This window comes from Bombus impatiens, unplaced genomic scaffold (genome assembly GCF_000188095.3).
Source record: "Bombus impatiens unplaced genomic scaffold, BIMP_2.2 scf_2880, whole genome shotgun sequence".
Taxonomy (NCBI): Eukaryota; Metazoa; Arthropoda; class Insecta; order Hymenoptera; family Apidae; genus Bombus; species Bombus impatiens.
The window spans coordinates 211,776-235,072 of NT_179299.1; the positions used below are offsets into that span (position 1 = coordinate 211,776).

Sequence of the window (23,297 nt, forward strand, 5' to 3'; positions counted from 1 at the left end):
TCCGGAGATACTTTCTGCGGTATCGTTAATCTGTCTCGTAAATTCTCCAATCTGTCCGTGAGTATAGACAAATAAATGATCGAACCAAGCTACGCCACACACACGCAGGAACGAAAGAAATTCGTCCAAGAATTCGTGGAATTCTTTATATTGCCCACCGCACTTTAAACGGAAACTTTCAGTCCTGGACAGATACTCTTCGATGATATCGAGTTGTCTGGAGAGCAGAGCCAGCTATTTCATTTTGAGTAGGATGTTCTACTTTTAGTTCCGCTTCTAGATCGTTTTGTCGAATTTCTATTTGTCGCGCAAGCTTCTCGAGGGAAACTTTCATCTTTTGATACAACGTGCATTATTTCTTTCAACCTCTTCTTTGATACCGGAGACAAATTACTTTTTCAAAGATTCACTGTTTCCTCTATAGTCGGCCATGATCATTCGTATATCAAACGTCACTTTGAAATTTCTTCATATCGCGTTTCATAATCAAGATTTGCTATGAAAAACGTTCAGGCTTGTAATTCCTTGTTCTCGAGAAATTCGTAACTTCCGAAGAGTTTGAAGGGAACTTCGATTTTACATCGATATAATATTGGTTACTTTCTACAATTTTTTTCCAATATCAAAGAACAATATCCTTTAAAAAGTTCTGTATTTTCTTCCACCAACTATAATCATTAGATCATCAAATACCAGCCCCTTTCTCGTATAAAATTTCACAGTCGGGTTTCACCTCAGAAAACAGTTGAAACTTACGATTCCCTATCCTAAAAAGATTCCGGTAATTTTAACCAATTCGAAGGAAACTCGACTTTCTCGATACAATGTAGAGTATATATAGATTACTTTCCTCAATCTTCTCCAGAAACAATACGCTTTAAAAAATTCTTTACTTTCCTAGCTACCAATCACGATCATTAGACCATCAAACACCAGCTGCGAATTTCTCATATCAAATTTCACAGGCTTCGCTTCTAAAATCACTTTGAACCTTATATTCCTTGACTCAAGAAAAGGGTTCCGAGCGAACCCATAATATGTAATATGCGAGAATTCTTCTGGGTTTTTTGATCGTCGTCTTGCAACGGCGGCGTTTGCACGTTCTAAACTCGCAAAGAGATCCACGTGAGAACGAAGCCGGACATCTCTTGGCCGCATAGCTCGAGGGAGGATAAACGACCTCTCGCTCGGCAGAGATCGAGATTGCACCGGCGGCTGAAAAGCTCGCGATATCTCGTGTACGGTTCTAATTTAACCGTTGGATGCCGTTTGTTCTCGGTGACAACGGCTTTGTCCCTTCTGCAAGAAATTCAGGTTACCCGGGTCGACGTGGTGGTGGCTCTTCTTCCTCCTCTCTCGACAAAGCAGAGCCAGGAACCGATCGTTTGGCTTCGTTTCGCGATACGCTGGCTTCACCTGCGCGCGCCTTGCGTGCTATAACCCGTTTCTCACGACGTTATCGTGCCACCGCGGGCACCCACGTTTCCCCGATAAAACAATATCGCCGTGTGGCTTTTTAACGAGCAACACAGCGGCAACTTTTATTTCGTGTCGTCGGTTCGTTGCGAAATCGACGCGGGCCGCCGAGGAACAATCGAGAGTTTCGTAACACGCGCGCCGCGAGCATCTGCACGCGTCGTGCGGTGAATAAACATCGACGTGGAAGTGTACGTTGTCTGCCACCGAAAGCAGAATCGAACGTTTCCCCACGTACGAGTTTCTACTTTGAAACGTAGATGTCTGCTTCAGCCATTTTAACACTAGAATTAACGACGGCTGAGAAGGGAATTAGAATGGAGTTATATGAAAAAAGAATGTACAATAAGAGGGCCTCCTCTATTTTATGAAAGATAATGGAAATGTCTAAAAGAAACCAGCGTTATAAATCCTAACACTTCCTTAAATATTATAACACTTGCGGTAAATTGGTTTGAAATTTTCCCACTGCGATTATGACAGTCGTGTTGTATTACGCTGTTAATTAAATATCGCGAGGTTTTATATAACGCGCATAGCATATTCATAAAAGTGTTCTGCGGTAAGAGTTCGAATATTTCCGTGGTATACGAAAAATGATAAATTGGTTGTTTTCGCTAGCCTGAAAGTTCTAACGTTAATGGTACGTGACGCATTAGATTCTAAGATAATTTTGGAATCTCTGAGTACGCGTGCCCGACGATCATTGTAAATTCACGCGCGTCTTTCTTGACAAGGTCGCGGTTAAAATTTACGAGGTTAAAAAAAAGCACATTGGAAAATGTAGAACCTACCAGTGTCGGAGCGAATAACACATCATATTCAACGTTGCCTCAACTTGACGCTCCATTTACGATATTTGTTCTCCTCTTGGACAATTTGCATCATAAGTAATGCTTTCTAACGTTGCAGGTATGAGAGGATTTATTCAATATATTTTATGAAGTTTAAAAAAGTTTAAGAACACTTATGTATGATATGAAGATTACTATGATAAATTATTTCTTTCTAAAACATAGAAATTTTTCTCTCTGATTATTTTAATAAATTTCTCGTACCTTAAAAAAACAATATTAAATTGCAACGATCTAAACCCTTAATGGGTTACAGTTGAATTACTTTACAAGAACCTAAAGTACCTACGACAAGCTCCGAGACGTCAAGATTGCAAATTAGTCAGGCAGATTACGCAGTATACTTTAATCTGCTAGAAGTGACTAAGCCGTTTTATCCAATTCCACCAATATCATCACACATGAATCTACGTTACTTTCAACAGCGTGTATCTTATCAAACATTCGAATCTTCGCTTAACAATGGTCGATGAGGTTGAAAAAGAAACAAATCGTAACTTCGTCAGAGTGATTCATCACGGGAGACCGAACACTAAATTCTCGATCAAATAGAACGATTGAGTATCTCGTTCGCGAGATGAGCAATCGATGGATCGTTTGACGCGCGTACACGCGAAAACACGCGAAATGAACCGAGTTTCACACGAGCTCGAAGACGGAACTGTACGCTACGTGCTCCCGCATGTATCCGCGTACTACGACTGGCGAGCAGCAGATCGTGGAGCGCACGATCTGCTTCATCATCAACTCGTCCTCTCGTACGAGCCGGCGATATTCTTCGTAAATATTTATCCATCGCTCCGGGAGATAAATCTGTACCAACTATCTCGTATAGATATCGTAGCCAGGGAGCTTGCAACTTCCTTAATTTCTCAGTTTTCGCCGCACCACCGACGTACAGAACAATGAAATTTTTTACGAGTGACGTCACGATGCTAATGACGCAGCTTGCCGGTTCAGAGATCGACGGATCGGCTTAATTGAATTGAAAGCTCCTGCAGAGTGCTCGATTTTAATGGCGCTCTCTGGTGGCCGCCCCCGTGCCCCTCTTCAAATGCAATTTAATTATCGTGGAACGTTGCCCGCTCGTAAAAGCAAACGCACCGAGAGTCTCTCGCGAGGACTTAACGAAACGACATTTCGAACGAGCGTAATTCGATCAAACGGGGCCAATTTTACCGACACAAGGGTTAATCGTTCACCGACACCGTTCGACGTTTGCAAATCTCCGGCCGACACTTTTGGTTCGTCGATGAATCAACAGCCACTCATGTGGACCTGTGATGTATAAAACGAGCGGGAAACGTATAAACATCGATATTGGAGACCTGGTATTGAAGATCGGGTAAACTACAAGCACAGCACATCGACGTGAATATCACATTTTCGAATGGGAGCGACGCGAAGTGGCAGGCTACGGTTAGCTGGAACTGGCAATTTTCCGCTACTACGGAAATGTCCGTGGTCTCGAGACCTCTCACGCGACGAACGTGCGCTTACACGTATGCGCGTACCGCAACTGGCCGACCGCGCGAAGATCTCGCGGCACAAGAAGCTAGACAGACCGTGTGTCGCATGTGCCGTTCCCCTGGTACACGCGGCCCTCCTCGCTCCAACGACCTCTTTGTCGTGGATCACTTCGTTGCGAATGCAGATCGCATCTATATAGCTCTTCCTCGTTGAGTTTCTCGCGAGGGAATCGAAATTGAACTAGAACTCAGTAAACGAGAACAACTGCAGTCGTTTTGGGTGCTCAACTGGGTGTACTTTTACGAGAAACTTAACCGTTATAAAGGAGAGTTTTTGAGAAACTTCCTACGAACTGTTCCATCGTACTATGGTGCATGTTATTGCCTATTTTTCATTCTCACTTTAAACTCTTGAAACGAGTATCATTCTCAGTTTCTCGGGGAATCATCGTAGCTTTTAATGGAAATTATCGTCAAACTTTTTCCAATGTGGATCAGTGTTAGGAACTTTGAAGGTAACGTTTTTTCTTTTGTCATATGAGCATGATCGTAGACTGTACGTCTTCAAAGCATGAATCTTCATAAAGAGTCTTCGCGTTGAAACGTCGAGCCGCTCGGTTATAATCGTCGAGGTCTTGCCTCTTTATCGCCGCAGTTGTCTTTGTACTTCCCGCAAATATTGTCGCGGTGGTTCATGTCGCGGCTATCGAGGAAAAGATCGGAGCGCAGGAACGTGGACGAGAGGGATCAGGGTGGGGACGAGACTATAAACTGCAGCAGAAGTTCCTGCAGTCGCAGCGATGCGGATTGAACGCCTGCTGTGCTTGCGTAACCAATCGGACCTTGTGCTTGGCGGCAAGAATTATGAACTCATGGACAAGAAATTGGTCCGGCTCGGGCCCAGTTCGTCCGTTCTGCTCGAATATTTTACCACCCGTCGTCTTCAATTTTTCGGGATCTTTCATTGTCTTCTTTTTCGAAATATCGACTTTATAGGTTGAATGATCGCTGAAATATTAAAAACTAATCGAGAATTCTTTTAGATTTTGTTTGTACAACTTCGTGATACACCAATTTAAGATATACTGTTTGGAAAGATTAAGCAGATTTTTCATGTTTGAAAAGATTAAATACAAACATAATACAAATTTATGACTTGTCTCAGCAATTATTCGAATATTCATAATCTGATGATATTGGGTATCCTGATGATCAAGAGGTGTTTTTGAAGCTCTTCCGTTCGACTTCGTGATGTTTCGGTTGAATATTTGGAAAAATTGACAAATTTATGAGTTGATTGAACGATTGTTTAGACATTAAACAGTGACGAAGAAATACTTTTGCAGTTTGCCTTCGCAACTTTATGATGCATCGGTTTGATATTTACAGAGATCGGCAAATTTACAAATTGGTAAGAGATCGAGAAGTATTTATCAAGTTCACCTATGCAACTTCATGACGTATGGCTTTGATCATTATGGAGGTAAATTTTCGTAGATCGAATGTATAAATTGTACGAAGCCTCGTTTTGAATGGGCTGTCACTCCAGATTGATGTAACAACCGGTTCTTGGGTAAGTTGCCGTTCGTTGCTGCCAATGAAAGAGAACGTAATACGTTATTAGCGTCTTGGCGAACGCTTTAACAATCGGCCTTCGAAGGAACGGAAATTGCGATAACACCAATAACCGAGTAATCAAGATCGGCAGAGTCTACCGTAGCCAGATGTGGGGGGTATGATCAAGTGCAGCCTGCACGTGCGAATATTAAACAGTTGCTTCGTGACAAGCATCTGTACAGATATCAGCTATCTGTGCTTTTAATCATTTTTCGTCCTGTCAGCTATAAAATGAAGATAACCTTCGAGTATCGTGGTACCTGTACACCGAGATTCATATAATATCGTCAAAACTTGCAACGTCGAAACTCATTTGGTTAAGCTTATTTTCAGTACATGGAAAATTTTATAAAGCTTCCGTTGAAGCATGGCGAAGCATCCTGGTAAGTAACAAACAACCTGCCGAATGAAATTTTGTCCTGTTAATAACATGTGAGTACTCAGCAAGTAGCGTCTGTATAATATGGTTTTTAGTCGTACTATATCAGAGTTTATCACATTCTCTTACTATCTTCAAATGTAATTTAACTTTTCACCCTGGAAATATTGTAATTTTGCACAAACTGTTTTCTCCACTGATTGTTGTTTTAGTTACTTATATCAGATAGTAGATCTTTTTATTTATACTTATTGGCGACTTTTTAACGTGGAACTTGTTTGTTAAATTGAATATTACAATAAATTAGTGAATATAATGCCATTGTATTCTTCAAACGTTTAAACTTCTCTTTATTTACTTCCATGCTTTGTACATGCCCCGGCTACAGCGTCAATAGCATTGTGTACAGAAGTATTTTCATCTCATGAAATGAGAATCTATATATATATACATTATTTATGTATTCTAAAACGAAAACTTAAACAAAATTTCCCCTACATAATTCCACAATTACGTTCTACTCCAAATCTTTATCGTACGAATGTATCGCAAGGTAGGAATAATTGTACATAAGAATTTATAAATTTCCCATGAAAAATTCTCATAATTAATCGATTAAAATACTAATAACAATTCGACATATACCGATACATCTATGTCGAAGAGTAGATACAAAAATTCTCCAATTTTCTTTGAAAAGTCCGAATAATTAATCCACTAAATCCATCACACTTTTCTCGAAGATTCCAAGCAGCGTAGATCACAGTGCGGAATTCATTAAGGAAAGTCGGAGAAGTACCAAGCGAGAGCTGCGTCGAACAGAAGAAGGTGGGCACGACACCCACGTTTACCGACCACGTACAGGATATTCCAGCGTGGAAGAAGCGGAAAAAGGCTCCCCTCGTGCGACCCACGCGCGTGTAACCCGTGATACTCCGACGGGTAATGCACAATCGTTTGCACGAGGAGAACGAGTTCCTTTCTGACTGTGCCGACATATGTAAACACTGGCTCGGGGAGGATCGGCCCCCAAAGGGTAGACACACATCATCGAGGCCATCCTTCTGGCGAAGGAGTTGCGAACGTCGACCACTGCGCAAGGACGCGGCACAATGGAGTCATAAGGAAGTCGCCTCTGAGTTATGAGACATTGTTTCACTGACCTGTCTCTCCGGCATAATTGCATGCCGATCAGATTGTTCGCGGAATGCAATTTGTTTCTTTGGCCGGCTGGTATTCGTCGTGTGTTCCACTGCTTAATTAAAGCTCTCAACGACAATTAAAGTCCCAAAATGATTGCCTTTGGTTATTGTTCTCACTGAAGAACGGCTGGTGAAAGATGATTGAGAAACGGATGACTCAGGGGAAATTTTAATTTGCACAGCGCTGGCGAAAGTGTCGTTGACATCCGCGGGTGCAGCTATGAGTGTTGTTGCGAGTTGGAGAATTTAATAGAGATACACAAAGTGAAAATTACTTAGCGATGAATGTATTTTCTGCATGAGTTAACGATTAGCCTGTAATCGGATTTTAGATGGAAGAATATATTGGTGACTGTGGTTCGCGGTCGAGGTGTAAAATATTATGCACCGTTATCGTTCATCGTAAAGTCGAGCAGCAGTTTTTCCATGAACGTTATCACGAATAACGCTCGGTGTTTGCACGCGTATGCACGTTATTATGGCTTGGATTTTGACGCTCGTACTGTTGTCCGTTTTACGAATCAACAAACGAGTACAACGTTGAGCTGCTCTTTCGAAAATGTTATAATAAACTTTGGATTTCATTACAAAATGCAAAATGTATAAAAAAATGATCCCTATAACCATGAACACTTTGCATAGAAAATCTTTTCATTTCGTTACGGATTGAGAAAACAAAGTATCAGGTTTTATTCCAAGTAGAATCAGACGATCGGTGCCAGACATCATACGTTTTTCGTGCCACCATCGTAATACTCGAATGACAGAGACCCGAGAGAAGGAATGCAAATACCAAAGAACACTGTATACTTTGCTTCCACACACACACCCACGTGGGTGGCAAACCAAAGTGGGTGGCTGAGCCGATTGGTTGATCTGCGGGGAGTTGAAGTATCAAAGCTGAAGTGTTCACCGCGTTGCGAACACTACGGGCGAGCCCGTAACCTTTTCGTTTTCCATTCTTTCGACCTTCGAGGCGACGAGGTGAACAGCCCACGATCTTGAAGCGGACTATAGTCGATCGAGAATAGCTCTCGACAGTTTTACGGGTTCGAAAGATTATTTGTTCAAGCGAACGTTATAGCTCGCAATTTCCTGTTACTATTAAATTCTGGATAGATACATCAGAAAATGTTTCAGAATTTTGGAAATCGACGTTGATAAACTCTACGAGAATTCCAATCTTTTGCATTCTTTTTCACTCTTTCTCGTGTATCCGATTTCTCAGCGCGTGCTTTAAGACTCGCTTCGCAAGATTCTCGAACAACAAAGCATCTTTTAATCTTTGTCCACAACTATACTGCCTTCGATCATTCAGATCGTTCCCCGGTACCGTTCAAGCAAACGAGCAACAACATCCGGCCGAGCTTAGTAGAGGCGATAAAGCTGGTGGTTGATCGTTTAATCGCCGATCAAAGCCCCTCTTCTCGCTCAATTACGGGATTTGTCTTTGCCGTCGTAGCTCGAATAAAGAATGAATGAATTCTCGGTCGTGCCGGTAGACCGTCGCTTATCTTCGCGGTAGTACAACCAAAGCTATCCCATGTTTACTCTCGATAAGGTACGATCGATAAGGGGCTGCACAAGTCGACGTCTCTACTGACCCACATATACGACCTTGTCTATGGAAATGGGAAAGATAAAAAACGGAAACGATCCTTTGGGATCCTTTTAGCTTCCAAGAAGCAACGTTTTCAGGATGAGACGCGATCCCACGAATTTTGTTTCGAGGACGATCAAACATAATCGATCGAGACTCCCTGACCCAATTCTGCGTCATGAATAATAACGAGAGGCCGGATCACCTTTGAGTTACGACTTTCTTCGGCCACATCTTGAACGTTTTACGCCTTAACCCACTTCGACGGGACTGCCTGGTCGAAGCTGTGCGCTCCACCCGACCGATCGTGTTTGTTCTTCTTTATTTTGCTCTCTTTCGGTCGGAAGGTTTATCAAGCGTGCGTGCGTTCCTCTCTGGAGCTCGTCGCGACGAACATTTTTTTTCCGGCACCTCGGCCTGTGCATGCACGATCGTTGCAATAAGAAAAGAACGAACGATTGCACTCGATTGACTTTAGCTTTGGCCAAGTGTTGGTCGTCGTCTCGAGTGAGAGAAAGAGGAGGCCACTTCGATCAAGGGGTTCTCCTCTCTGGTTTGTCACGATCGATCAGTTATATAAACTACAGGTCGTATACTTCGTATATACCGTGTCATATTTTTATATCGACGACTTTACAGTTCTTTGACGCGTTCATAGCTGTTTTTCTTGAATCTCTGGAATGCACCCTTTGGAATCTTAGAATCTCCTATAATCTCTTTTCGTGATGCGTATTTCGCTGCTATTTTCGTTTCTTTCTATGGTGTCTATTTTCATTCATTTTCTAATGTAAGTATTAATACTGCTCTTGAAATTTCTCTTGAAGACTCTCCATGTACCTTTTGTTTGCTCTTTTATTGCTGGAATTCCTCTTTCTGGTATCCATTCAATGCTTTTTTCTCTCTAGAATTCCTTTCTTGGTTTGTTCTTTATTGCTGATATTCCTTTACTGGTATTTCCTTGATGTTTCCTTTCTCCTTTCCTGACGTCTTTGCTTTGTTCCTTCTTACTGAAATTCCTTCGCTTCGTATTTTCTTTTCTTACGAATAATTATTGCATCAATGGGTATCGTTATTTAATGCCTCAATTTAGAACTTTACTATATCGTAAAAAAATTTGTCCACGAGTATTCAAACCTCTGTGCAGGTATTTCAGTTTATCCTGTACATCAAATGAATTTTTTGCAAAGGTATTACAAACCGCTATTTGCCTCCTACAATCGGTCACGGGCAATTTAGAAATTTGTACCCTTCTCTTCGCGAATATTAATTATTCAGACTAAATGGAATTAAACGTATATGATTGAAAACCCCGTTGTGAGTGATGCCTAATATCAATCTGGCGGAGGCTGAGATCTAGAAAAGGCCTGACAAGAAGAAGAAGAGCGGAGGGATGAGAGGTAAAGCCTGGTGAGGTTGTTCGCCGATGTTATGGTAGCCACGGCTTCAAGGTCGTCGGGATCACCACGAGGACGTATCTGCTGCGCCAATCAGGGCTCACCAGAGCCGCGCGATCCTTTGAAAAACTGTGGCCGCGTGTTACGTTTTTGTTACGCGGTCCCTAGCCGCCTGCCATTAAGAATGCGAGCAACACTCAGGAAACCTCGCGTTTCTTCTCGATCGTTACATCAGCGAATCTCTTCAACTCGCCCAGTAGCCATTAATCTTTCGGTGGCTTTCTGAATTATTCAGCTGTTCCAATTGTGAAAAGGTGTCGGTCTAAATCCCTCCATTCACTTCAATTTCTCTATACTAATTCCTCATATTTATTTTCCACCGCTTTAAAACTCACGGTTTACCATTTTATTCGTGACATTTTTATAGGCGATTAATTATAAAATAATACGCCATTGAGTGCGTGTTTCACGTCGGGATACGAGTACAGTTACAAACAGAATTAACATAACCAGCCGACAGAGGTGAAGAACGAAAGTGGACGAATCGCTTTCTTCCGAATGAACGTTCCAACACGGCCACCTTTTTCATCGTTGTCATTGCAAACGAGGCTCGTTAGGGCGGACGGTTTCGCGCCTAGGTTCCCGTTTAATTGGCAGGCCGAGCCAGTCAAGGATCTCTCTCCTCTTTGCCGCTCTGAAATTTCTCGCCATTGGTCCTGGGTCGTTGCGTCGGAGAACGCGAAATAATTAATTGTTTTTCAAAAGACAACGCGGCTGGCCATATTATTTATCGCGAACGAAACGACGGCCGCCTTGTAAATAAGACGCTCGGCCAGCAGAAGGGGAGATTTAAAAGGATTCGATGCCGAGCGTGAAATAATTCAGACGCTTTACGATTCTCCCTGGCTACCTTATGGTAATGAAACATCTTCTCCGCACCAGCCAAACAAAAAAGCAAAAAAGAAAAAGAGAAAAGAAGAAATAAATGAAAGCAGAAGAAGGGAACGATGGTTCCAGAGTTGAGATCGGCACGGTTGTAAAATAACCGTGTAACAACAGTGGGTATTTTACAGCGACACGCTGGTCACTATAACGGGATCGTCGTTATCATCTCCAAGGATCAACGATTCCGCCACGAGGGAATTACGGTTACGTCAGTGCGTTCTGCACGCCTACGTGTTCCCGAATGTCCATTCATATTTTCAGCAGTGGCGATCATCGATCCGACGTGCGACAAGATGTCGCGGTTTTTCCACTCGAAAGAATCTATCTCGATCACTTTCTCTTCCGGTTGTCGTTGACACAAAAGGTGATCGAACGAGAGAGAGAGAGAGATTTCGCGAGTGTACACGCAGATCCGAGAAGTAACGAACGATCGATCGATATGTTTGCCGCCAGGAAACGTCCAGGCAGATATCGTCGTGTCGGCTTGTCTCTCGTTAAGGTTCACTTCACCCTGATTACGAGAGAAAGAGATGCATCGTTGGTGAGTTACGTACGCGTGTACGGCACGTTCTGATTTTCATTGGTCGCGGGCAATTTCTCATCGGTCGGCTTCGACAAGTGCGATGCGCGCCGCGATAAATCTGCCTTCGCATTAGCGGCCAGATCGATCTAGAAACCGACGGCAAGAAATTGCTGACGCGGGATACTATGCGTCGTAATAATGCTCAGCGTCTTGCCGACACATAGATCATTCGCAGCCTTTCTAATTTCGCAGATAAAACTTTTCGAATTAATATTAAGCGCTATATATCTTGTTGTTTATCCCGGTACATTTCAGCTTCCTTCTTTCCATTCGTCTTTCTCAGGAGATTCTACAGTGCGCTAACGAATAAAAGAGTCTTGCGTCTTATTGCGACGTTAAGAAGAACTCTTCACAATTCTAAGTAGAATAGAACTGTATAACAATAGAAACTTCTCCTAGAACGGACAGGAACCTAGAAATCCTCGAGTGAACTATTGTTACGCCAAAAGCAATATCTTCGATGTTTTTTACTTATTTATTCATTTACAAAGAAATTATACCCATAATCCCATAACGATCCAAAGCGAAATACGATTTAGTAATTATCTCGGCAACTAAGGTGACTGATAAGAAAGATGAGAAGTTACATAAGCATTATAATCGTTCGATTAAAACGGTAAAGGGAATCGTACAAAGTGCAATAATATTCAAACTTGTGCTGATCTCTTTTAAGAGAATTAATATATATTTTGTAGGAAGGAGATCGGATTCCACAATCTGAACCAGTTATTCCAGAATAGACCTGACCAATCAACAAGAAGATGATCCGGCGGTGCTCTCGTGTTATTGAAAAATTTGAAAGAATTTACCAGTGAACGTAAAACATCTTCCTGTAGTTTCTATACAGGCACCATGGTACACAAGCTTCGTAGGTGAGAGCCGAAGAAGTAGAAGATATCGAACGCATCATCGTTTCTCGAACGTCGTTAAATCAATTCGCGCCAGAGGCAGGCGTTCGACCGTGACAGCCAGCGTGAATCCTCTCGTGCCCGTCGACACTTGTAAACGTAGCTTTAAGGTTACCGTGGGGTGTATACATGCTACGACAAAGTGGCCATGGTGTTCGCGGTGTAACGGCCGTGTGGTTACCGGTTTATCGCGCGAGAATGCCTCCACCAGGTGCGGATGCACACAATGAACAACCAGAGGCACGCAACTACTCCGAACATGGACAAACTCGAACGATTTTCCGCCGTAAAGTCGAGCCTACAGGCAACGAACGACGCAGGCTGATTAATATTTCTAATTGCCTATCCCGGCTTCTTCTCGCCTAGCTAGTCCCCAGCCTGGCAATTAGCTTAGGTACCTCGTAAACGCCATAAATGATACCTTCTATCCGCCTCGTTTAATCCAGCTCTTGTTACACGACCGACGCGAGGCTGATGGCTGGGCTTGCACTGATCGATGATCTAGGATTTTCGGTCCTTTGGCATGATGGAAGGTCTGATCTTATGCTAGTTGTCCATGAAATTTCAACGTGATAAAGAGATAAGCGAAGCCTGTTGTTAAATATTTTGATGTTTTTTGAAATTTTAGATTGCTTGTGGAAACGATTATAGTTGTAAATTAAAACATTAATCTCCTGAGAGATAATAGAAAGATAAGCGTTTAATTAGCTCCAATTACATTTGAGACAATGTTCTTGAGTGTAGGAAATTCATTAATAGTTTATCTCATTCTCAATAACGATACTGTTTCTCTTCGAAAATTACGATATAATTACTGTAAATTTGTCTCTGACAAAGTTAAATTATTTATTGATATACCCAACGATATAATTGCGTTGGAGACCATAGTATACATTTTGTAGAAGCAGTTTCAATCCTGAACTGCAAAATTAATTGCTGAATTGATGTGTTGGTTACAGTCTTTTATCAATAACATAAGGTATTATATTAAATCCTTATTGCTTCTCGCTTAATAACGATCATCAAATTAAGAAAAATGAATCATCGGCAGTTGTTAAAGATTAGAATGCACCTTATCGAATGATACTCGAAGTCCTCGAATTCCAAAAAATTATCTCGCGGTACATATTCCAACTCTCGTAAACTTTAGCTTCTAATGAAATTTTACGATCACATTATACCCGTAGCATACCACGTTAGAAATGATCTTTCACGTCGATAAGACCATAAAATTCGGTCGGACTGAAGCTAATCTTGGCAAGGCACGGATCGATACGATTTCTCATCGGCGAACGTCACGATTCCATGCGTACCCCTTTGGTATCAGCGCATTAACCACGGACAGGCTAATGAAGCACAGATATCCATGCATACATCGGTAACGACCGATTCCCCATTGATCATACGCAGAAATTACAAGCCACGGGGGTAGGAATTTCCGATCGATATGGTGGCTGCCTCTCTCTTTCTTCATGGAGGTTGATTAATAATCGTATATAATCTCCCGATCCAAATCCCAACCTTCTTGCTATCTTCATCTCGTCCGTTCGTAATCATTCACCCTCTTGAGTACCAGCAATTAACGTCAAACGACGTTTCGCGCTCGTCACGCTGGATAAGAGCCTATCCTCCGTTAAATCGTTCTTCGCGAACCAACGCACAGAGCCACCAGCTATCCATTTTTCGTCTTTATTTCTCTGATGCTGGCTCCGACGAAGTAACACGAAAGTCTGGAAACTGGTCGTAGATCGTCGAGTCGGTAGATCGCCCACGCGGATCACTGGCACGCAGGCGAGCAGTCTAATCGATGCGTGTACACCGCGTAAAACTCGCGACCAGCCTGATTAATAGTCGCAATCATTATCCGGCTTCCTTTCTACGTTATACCAAAGACTGCTCGTTCCTGTTTCTGGCCGCGGATGCCGGCTATAACGCGATCGTCCCGCCATTCGTCGAGTCGAGCGTGACTCGTAATGAAAGTTTGTAATTAGCGTCGTATGGCGCTTCAAGGGAGCCACGTTTATAATAAGGAACTGATCCAGCGGCGGTTTTCCTAACGCGCCGTTTGTTAGAATCCCTTTCTTCCTTCCAAGACTAGTGCACGTTAGTTCCAACTACGGACAACGTGATATTAGCCGGTGACTAACGGCCGCTCACGGACACGATAGATCGGCGTGTAAGCGGCTTGGTAATAGAGCGATTCCTTCGCCGTCATTTCACGACCACCGCGGAACGTTCGTTCCGACAGAAGGGCGTAGATGCAAGACTTTTATCTCCATTTCTCGACAGATAACGTTGCTCGATTATCCTTGATCGTTCTTTGTTTGTGTTGGTTGTGTTTGCTGAAATCGTGAGCAGAATATGATGAAATTTCATTAAAATGACTTCATTGGGGGTTAACACAGGGGAAAATCATTTATAATGCAGCATTCAGTGGACAATTAGTATAACTGTTTTGTTTCAGAAGTCAGATAAGTAAAGGATACGATACATAGGACATTCGCAGAGAGATTCGCGTAGAAAAAGAATCTTCGGAAAAATGATGCAGGTGTTTTTAGAGTACGAGCATGCGAGGATGATATTTTAAGTTTGCAAGCTTTTTGAATCGTATTTGAATCTTTATTACACTCTAATTTTAGGTTCAAATTCTCTTATAGAAACCCTGTTTTATGTTTGTGTCTCCTCCACTGTTCGAAGGAGCTTAGAACAGTTTGATCAAGACAACTCGACGCTCGACAAAGATAGGATTAATTACTTGCCATGCAATTTTAAGTTTCTTCTTTTCGTTCGGGTTTCTTCAATATTCGATTGAAATTAGGTTAGTCGGGTATTGGAAGCTCGTCTGAAATCCACGACTCGGTTGATTCGTTCCTTTCTACCGGGCAGCGTTAAGTCGGAACGTCGGTAATCAACTCGAAGCTCGATTCTCTCGTGGAACAGAAAGTAAGGGAGCGTTCTCGCTGAGTAAACTTCAAATAATCGAGGGAATTCTTTCGCAGGCTTAATCGCCCAACGAATCGGGGAACGTCCCGCTAGAAAAGTTAAGTATCATCTACAGGAGAAAAAGTTCCTCAGCTCTCTTTAAAGGTAATCGATAAAGTAAGAAAACATTCTGGTTCGACTGACTATTGGTCGTGATTTACCTTTAGCTTCTTACTCTCTTCGTTAGCTTTAACTGGCAACTTTTGCCAAAATATATTCGAAAACGAACGATTCGCAAAATTATCGAGTAGATTCTCCAGCTATCTGTATCAATTTTTTAGAGAAGATAAATGTAACACGATGCGAGAAATACTCAAATTGGATCAATCGACTGACCAGAGGTAAGACAATCGATGATCTGACTATCGAATCGACTGACGAATCTAGCCTACGAAGAACCTCGTTGGTCAGAAAATTTGACAGCGGACAGACACTGCCACACCCTGGTTAACGTCTAATCGCATTAAATAGTTCGCAGTCTACCAATTGGTCACGTCCCGAGCTCGTTTAATGCTACACCAGGGGATTCACGGTTAACTCCAACCCGTCACCGATTAGATACCATGTAGATGCTGCTTACCGTCGATTACTTGACTTCGAACTTTCCGCATCACCTCCGATCGCGATTACGATACGCTATCGTGATTTAAATCCGTACATAGCACGAATATTTACCGATAATACGTATCGAACGATTATTTAGTATGAAAGCTTTTTTTCAGGCATTAGCAATTTTAACGAGAATGGAAATGGTAAACTTTGTCCGTGAGTGCCTATCGTCTTTCGAGAGCGATCTCTGATATTCTCTGGCCGGATTTCTCTTTTTTTTCAGCTTGCTCTTTCCTTTCGTCGCCAGGCAAGTGTTAATGACGCTAATGCATCGACCTCGGACAGAACGAACCTGTGGCACATCAATATTCATTAGCACTTCGTTCCACCGACCGAATAATTCCATGTGCCCACGGCCTATCCCACAAACCTACTGTGTACACGCGCGTTCATCGCGTGTGAACCCGACCAACGTTTCAGAAGAATCCTTTTCGGACGAAGATTCACGCGATTAACATGAACACGTGTTTACTCGCCTGTCTGAGCTACTATGCTCAGGTAAAAGAGTGACAGAAATCTCATACACCAAGATAGAACTAACTTCATCGTATCACTAAAATCCTTACCATTGTGAATCGCATCAAGTAAAATATCAAAATACTGAGAGCATTGCACGAAGACAAAGTGCAACGCCAACGAACTGTAATTTCATATATTTCGCGATGCAATATAAGATTTTCTTATTTTATAGGGGAAATTAAAATTCTTCCTCTTTTTAGAAAAGTGAAAGGCGATGAATTCTTTTCATTTTCTTCGAGAAATGTCTAATCTCCAATGGAAAACCCGCAGAAACTTTGCACGATTTTGTATCTAACACAGAGCTGATTTCAAAATCTAACTCAAATCGAACCTAAATCCTAATCAATTTTTATTTCTCAAGGCAAGATATTTTATTGTGCAATGGAAACCTGAGGCTCACACGAGGCCCCGTTATTCAGACCTAGCGTGAAGCATACAGTATCAATTTATTGCTCGGCTCGAGCAAAGTTCGCGTTGCACGCGCCCTGATACGCATTACGCTTATGCACGCGTGCGGCCAACCTTTCGACAAAGGAGATCCGTTTCACGGCGAGACACAATTCATGTGGTCGTCACGCCCACGTACCAGGTTTTTCTGTCCTCCGTGAAACTACCGGAATGCCGTAGCTTCGCGACCACATCGCCAACAACTTATGCATTCGAGTTGATCCGTGCCACGTTATTAAACTGTCCAGCTGACCGACGATCACCGGTTCGACTAAATCATAGGGGGCAAGATGAATGGATGTCGATGAGAGTTCTTGATATAAGCTAAGAAGTTTGGAAACCTGACTATCATGAAAATCATAGTAACTAGTAGTGTGTATGTATGTTCATTTCTTTTTTTACTGCTTCCCTTCCTTTCTCGTTGCATCCTATTAATATCGACACTTTAGTTGTACTCCAAGTAACATCACCGTGTGGATGACAGTAAAAAGTTCTCTCTACAAATCAAAAGAAATGAACTCCATCTCGAAAATAAACTTCGTAAATCTCTTATACTCTCACTAGCAACATCTCGCGTGAGTTTTAAGATGATAAAAACCCCGGTTATTTACCCGACAAACGGCCATGAGGCGACCAAACGCGAAGTTACTGCTATCTTATCAGAATTTCATTCCGCGGAATTGGAATGCTCCGCCAATCGGCTCATTGGAGAACCGCGTAATGAAGGTGTCCCGTATTTCTTAGTTTTAAACGATCCCCGATTACACCGATATCGACATTGTTATCTAAATCGACGAGTGACTCCAACGCTCCCGAATCGCTCGCTTTAAATTCCACGGCTGATAATACGGTCGCTGGACCAACCGGTCGAGTCCAATTCGACCTGTTCCGAAATAACGTGGTTGGTCCTTCCCGAGGCGAGAGAAACCGGGGCATAATCCACACCGATTCCTCCCACTTTCGCGAAATTTATTTCGATGTCCAATTCGGGAACCAACCGAAAAAAATTCCACCGGCCGGTTTCGCCAATGAACGAGCGATGTCGTACGCGCAATGCCGACAGCGGCGAATCAATTTTATGCAAGTCGTTTACGAGCTCCTTACGATCCATCCACACGGATAGTGCGACGATTCCGACGGAGTTGCGATCGTAAAACGTTATGACTGGTAACCCGAGGTTAACTTGACAAAAACCACAGGGATCCACCCTCTTCATCGTCTGCTATCTTTCTTGGTTTTCACTCATCTGGTCCTTTTTTATCAAACACGAGTCTCGTTGCGAAGGCGAACGTTGGAAACGGAAGTTTTGCTGCAGGAAGTACGAGTTGGTGCCACGAATCAGTCTGGAGGGAATCGTTTAACGACTCGAGAAAAGAAGATGTGGCAACGATTTTACGATCTTTTAAGAGATGCCGGCGAGGAGAGAATTATTGGTACTTTTTACGAAGCCTGACTTAATGATCCTCGACAATGTGTATAAATTAACAGGCTCGCGGTTGTACTCGTCGATGAGAAATCGTGGTTGTCGTGGTAATTTCGCGTAATAAGGAAAGCGAAGGCGTGGAATCGCGAGCTTGCAAAGTTTAATATCCAAGATAACGGGGGAATTTGTAGCGTTGCTTTGCTAGAGACAACGGTACCAGCTCCGGCGCGAGGGAATTATCGAAGCGTTTTTCGAGCAACAAGAACATCTCGAAAGTCGAGCCGCAGCTGCGAACTTTCCTAAACCTTATAACGCATCCGCCAATCCTCGCGATATTTCGAGTTAGTTTCGAGTCCTCCGACAACTTCCGCGAACTCGGACGCAGAGGGAACTTTGTCAAGAAATCTTATTCCCTTGGCCATGAAGCGGCTTTCATTTTTGTTTCAACTAACGTTAAGCTGGATATCGCTTCACGATTCAAGTACATTATACCAGATGATAAACAGACGATTCGACGTCATTACAATTTCCTAGGGATGACGCAGTTCGATTCGATAACTTTTAATATCTTTGACGATGTAGTGTACAGGCACGAGCAATTCTGTTGCTGGAAATACGAAACTACCGAGCTGTTTTTTAGTTGTATAAAAAGAATGTTATACTTTTAATGATGCAATAGACACGAACAGCTATTCTGCTATTACGCTCATGGTCGTTAGAAACATAAAGCTGTCTAATCGTACTGTGTCCTGGTTACAAAGCTCAAATGAAATCACACCGAAATTGCAATGAAATTCCGACGAAATCACAATGAAATCGTAACGAAATCGCAACTGGTCCGCGTGTAACATACGTTCGTTAACGAATCGAGTGCGAAACCAGAGAGACACGATTAATTCACGGCTCTAATTTGCCGATAGAGCGTTGAACGCCACTGTTAATAAGTACATCGTATTCCGTACTCTTCGTGAAATTTCATGAATATTTCATGGGTTGGCGGAACTTTCAACTAGGTGTGTTTAAGCGGCCTGGACAGATTGCTGTATATCGCGTGGAACGTCCCGTTGCAAAGTACACAGAGAGAAAGAAAGAGAAAGAGAGAGGGAGAGAGAGAGAGAGAGAGAGAGAGAGAAATACATCAAGAAGCCCGGAGGAATTTCAGCTAAAAGACACATTATGCGCGACCTTAAAAGCTAAACGCGATTCTCGGAAGGACTATTTCGGCTCGTTGGCGAATTTCAACGCGTGCAGCCTTGACTGGTCTTAACCGAATTCCTCTCGCGGTGTTTTACAAAAGGGAATCACGTACGCAGCCTGTTCTTCCTTAAATCGAAGATTAGAAGGTGGAACGACGTTCGAAGGACGAAGGAAAAGGGTCGAGCATCGGATGACTGGGCCCGCCATCGTTCGCAATAATTTGTGCTCGAGCTCGTTTGCATACCAATTAATTGGCCATGATTACCAGAGATTAATGGCGCCACGCTTGCTGCTGTGAATTAAAAATCCCATCATCGAAACGATCATGTATATGTGTGTTTCAAAATTTCCTTCGATGTTACTGTATCTACTCGATCCTCACCGTTGGAACATAAATTACGTCTAACCGAAAACTTTTGCCAATATTTTTTACTCAATCTCTCATACTTTTTTTAATGGCATCGCGCTTACTTCCGTAAGTTAAAAATTTTACTATTGAGATTTCATTTGGCATCGCCAGATGTACCTTTTCGTTGTTGTTCAAACATAAATAAAGCGTAAATGAAAACCTCTAGCAATTTTCTAAATTTGTTTCGATACTACGAATGAAAAATTACACGCGTGCTGACGATATATTTCGTTTGAAAATTTCATTCAACCTCGCTATACTTATCCGTTCCATGTTGTTTTAGCATAAATCACTCTGAAAACTTCTGGCGCAATACTTCGAGTCTGCTTTTTAAAACCAGAATCAATATTCGACATTCCAAGTCGCGTTTCCGACGACAAAAGGAACGAGTCTCAAGGCAGTCAATTTGACTTCGCCTCGAAGAGCAAACAACTGCGATAGCAACTATGCTAAAAACGCGACACAGATATTCAATGCCTGCGCAGGAAGCACGATTATCGATATACTACTCGCAAACGACCGCGTACGACGGGGACAATGCACAGGGAAAAAGAAACTTCGCGTTTCGGTGTACGGACGAGTTGCGTGCGAAAAAAAGAGTTGGCCGAACGCTTTTCACTCGATGCATCGCGATAGCTGGCGCTATGCCAGGGAGAAAGACTCGGCCATTCGAGTCGTCCAATCAATCTGGCCACGTGGAAAAAAAAATGGAAAGCCCATCTGGCCCCGATATATCGAGCACGGTAGCTCGACCATCGAAATTCCAACCAACGTCGTACGTAGGCGAACGCTATCGCGAGCGTACCACTCGCTTCAACGTTCGTCGCTATCTTCGTTCGATAATTAAAATTGCCTGACATAGATAACGTTTTATCAGCAATACTTACGGACAATTACAGTTAAATAACGTCATCGTTCCATTCCATTAATACGATCGTTTCGTTATTCTGATGAAAGTTATATAACATCGTAACATGAAGATAATTGTAACGACTTGAAAACTTCTGACGAATTTCTCAAACGTGAAAGAAGAAGTGCGTATACTTTTACGTGCAAACAGTGCCATACCTGCCAGTGAACGTTATCTAATCACTTAGAGAGTCTTATCAACCCTATCCTTCCGTCTTTTTTTCTCATTTAAACACAACCAGAAATTGCGAGCTTCGTATGTGAATGTCAAGCAAATCCAACGTAGTACAGAAGCCTTTGATAAACGCGAAATCGATAAGTCCCGTTGGTCATTTCCGTACTTTTAGCGTGAATTCGTAATACTTAATAAATAATCGGATTATACTTGTAAGCAGATGTTCGCTCGTTTATATTTAAGATACGTTGACGATTTAAACATAAAAGAAACCCAAGCTTGAAACACGAACCTGCGCGAGTGATAAATGTAAATTCGAATTCGCAAAGTAGAAAGTTGGGTGCAAGTGGCAAGTGTTATCCAGAATATCTACGAACCAGAAACCTCGGACACCGTCATGCAAGCCGCGGATACATAAGACATCGTCGTGTACGTCAAGAATTCCTTGTCTTTGCTGCAGCTATAATAAGGGCTCGTGCACAATAATTCGATAAAGCATTTAGGCAAACTTCGCAAAACCTCTTACCCATTAACCTTTAACCGCAAACTTAAAACATTCCTTGTATATATAAGAATTCCACGAGGACTCATCGAATTACAAATAAAAGAAATCCAATTCCATGCCAATACCAATTTCTACGAGTTTTCGGCTTCTACAGGCTGTCGCTCGTGTAATCGTCGAACAATCCTATGAAAGTTTTCCAAGAACCAAGTCTCGAGCGTTGCTCGCATTATCGAGACCTTCGCCATTCTCTCGCGATCGGTGTGCACGAAGCCTAGGTCCGTCGCGCGGCGAATTTAGAACGCAACAAGAAGAAACCGCGTGCGCGCGGGCGACATGGCTAAGAAACGGAGGGAAAAAAAGGCCAGAGAAGGAGGAAAAGAAATTGTTGGACGGAACGTGGCGCAAGTACCTCATTGGTGGAACCGTGACCGTTCATCTTGCCGTCACCTCTGGTATCCCATTACCGGTCTGCGGCGAAACGCTCCAAGGATCGTTCACCTTCTCGCATCGGTTCTCGAAAATGGCGCATCTCACTTCCTTCGCACTGTCCACCTCGTCGTCGTCTCTTTCTTTTCGTGGTTCTCCAATGTCCAAGCTTCTCCCTTCGTACAATTCGTACCTGACGGACCACTCTCGATTTTCGTTAGGCTGGTCAACGCCGGTCAAGGTCACGGCACGATCGACGCCGTTACTAATTTCACGCGAGTGTTCCTGGGTTCGACGACCCTCCTCCCCATGCTTATTTCGCTCGTGCCTGCTTCGCACACGACACCGTTTCAGGAATTTTATCGCGAGATCGATCCAACGTTCGATTATACAGCCTCTGTAACCGCCTCGACACTGAAATCGTCTATCCGAGACAGCTACACACAGCTTTCTCGACCAGCAGGTTCCGGCACGTCACTTCACTTAACCGATTGTAAAATGTTTTGACTCGGCGTGTCTCGGAATCGTGTTATACTTCGATTCGTATAAACATTTTAAAGTACGAGGATATCTTTCGAGTTAATGGTAAAATTCGATTCCCCGAGCAACTTTGAACGATCTTAAAATGAATTCGAAGGATTTAGGCGGTATATATGAGCGAGATGATCACTGGACGAGTTTTTACGTTATCGATCGCGATAGATGCAAGGGACGGTGGAATAGGAAATCCTCGATGGATCGAGCAACGACGACGAATCGATCTTTCCCACGTCCTTCGCGTTGGAGCGCTGTTCGCGGACTGGAGAGCTCCGCATCGCGCGTGCACGGAGCCCATCGCTATCGCCGCAGGTAGACACCCCACCAAATACACGGAGACCGGCAAGAAAATTTGTGGTCGAATCTTAACAACCCGCTGTTACACCGACGACGTTAAGAATTATATACGAGCACTTCCTGATTTATCGTCGGGCAACACCGTCGCGAATATATTTATATCGTAATGTATAGACAGCAACGGGCTTATTTATCGGGCGTTCGTTACCGCCGACAAATAATTCACGCTTCGGCGGCGGCTAATGTGCCCGATACCTACGACACAGGAGGAAAATTGGATTTTCGAGGAAGCTTGTTAACCCTTCGTTGCGCGCGTTTTACTTTCACGCCGGTACACGACCGTGTAGTAGATTATAGCGCGTAAACTCTCCTAAACTTTACGGTTAATTGAAACAGAAACTTCTGTTGATCTCTCCGTTGAACATTTTAATTATC

At 42.9% G+C, this 23,297-nt stretch overlaps 1 protein-coding gene across 11 annotated transcripts in view; it reads right to left on the reverse strand.

Annotated features, from left to right (window-relative positions):
• Positions 1–23,297, reverse strand: part of LOC100746638 (tensin-1) — a 184,111-nt gene that overhangs the window by 88,312 nt on the left and 72,502 nt on the right. The window contains exon 1 of one of the 11 annotated variants that reach the window (XM_024372079.2): positions 22,012–22,815. The exons of 6 other annotated variants lie outside the window; for them this stretch is intronic. In XM_024372079.2, the coding sequence (XP_024227847.1) occupies positions 22,012–22,038 (27 nt within the window). In that variant the 5' untranslated portion in view covers positions 22,039–22,815. 4 more of the 11 variants (XM_012393409.3, XM_033324469.1, XM_012393404.3 and 1 more) reach the window with 4 other exon arrangements.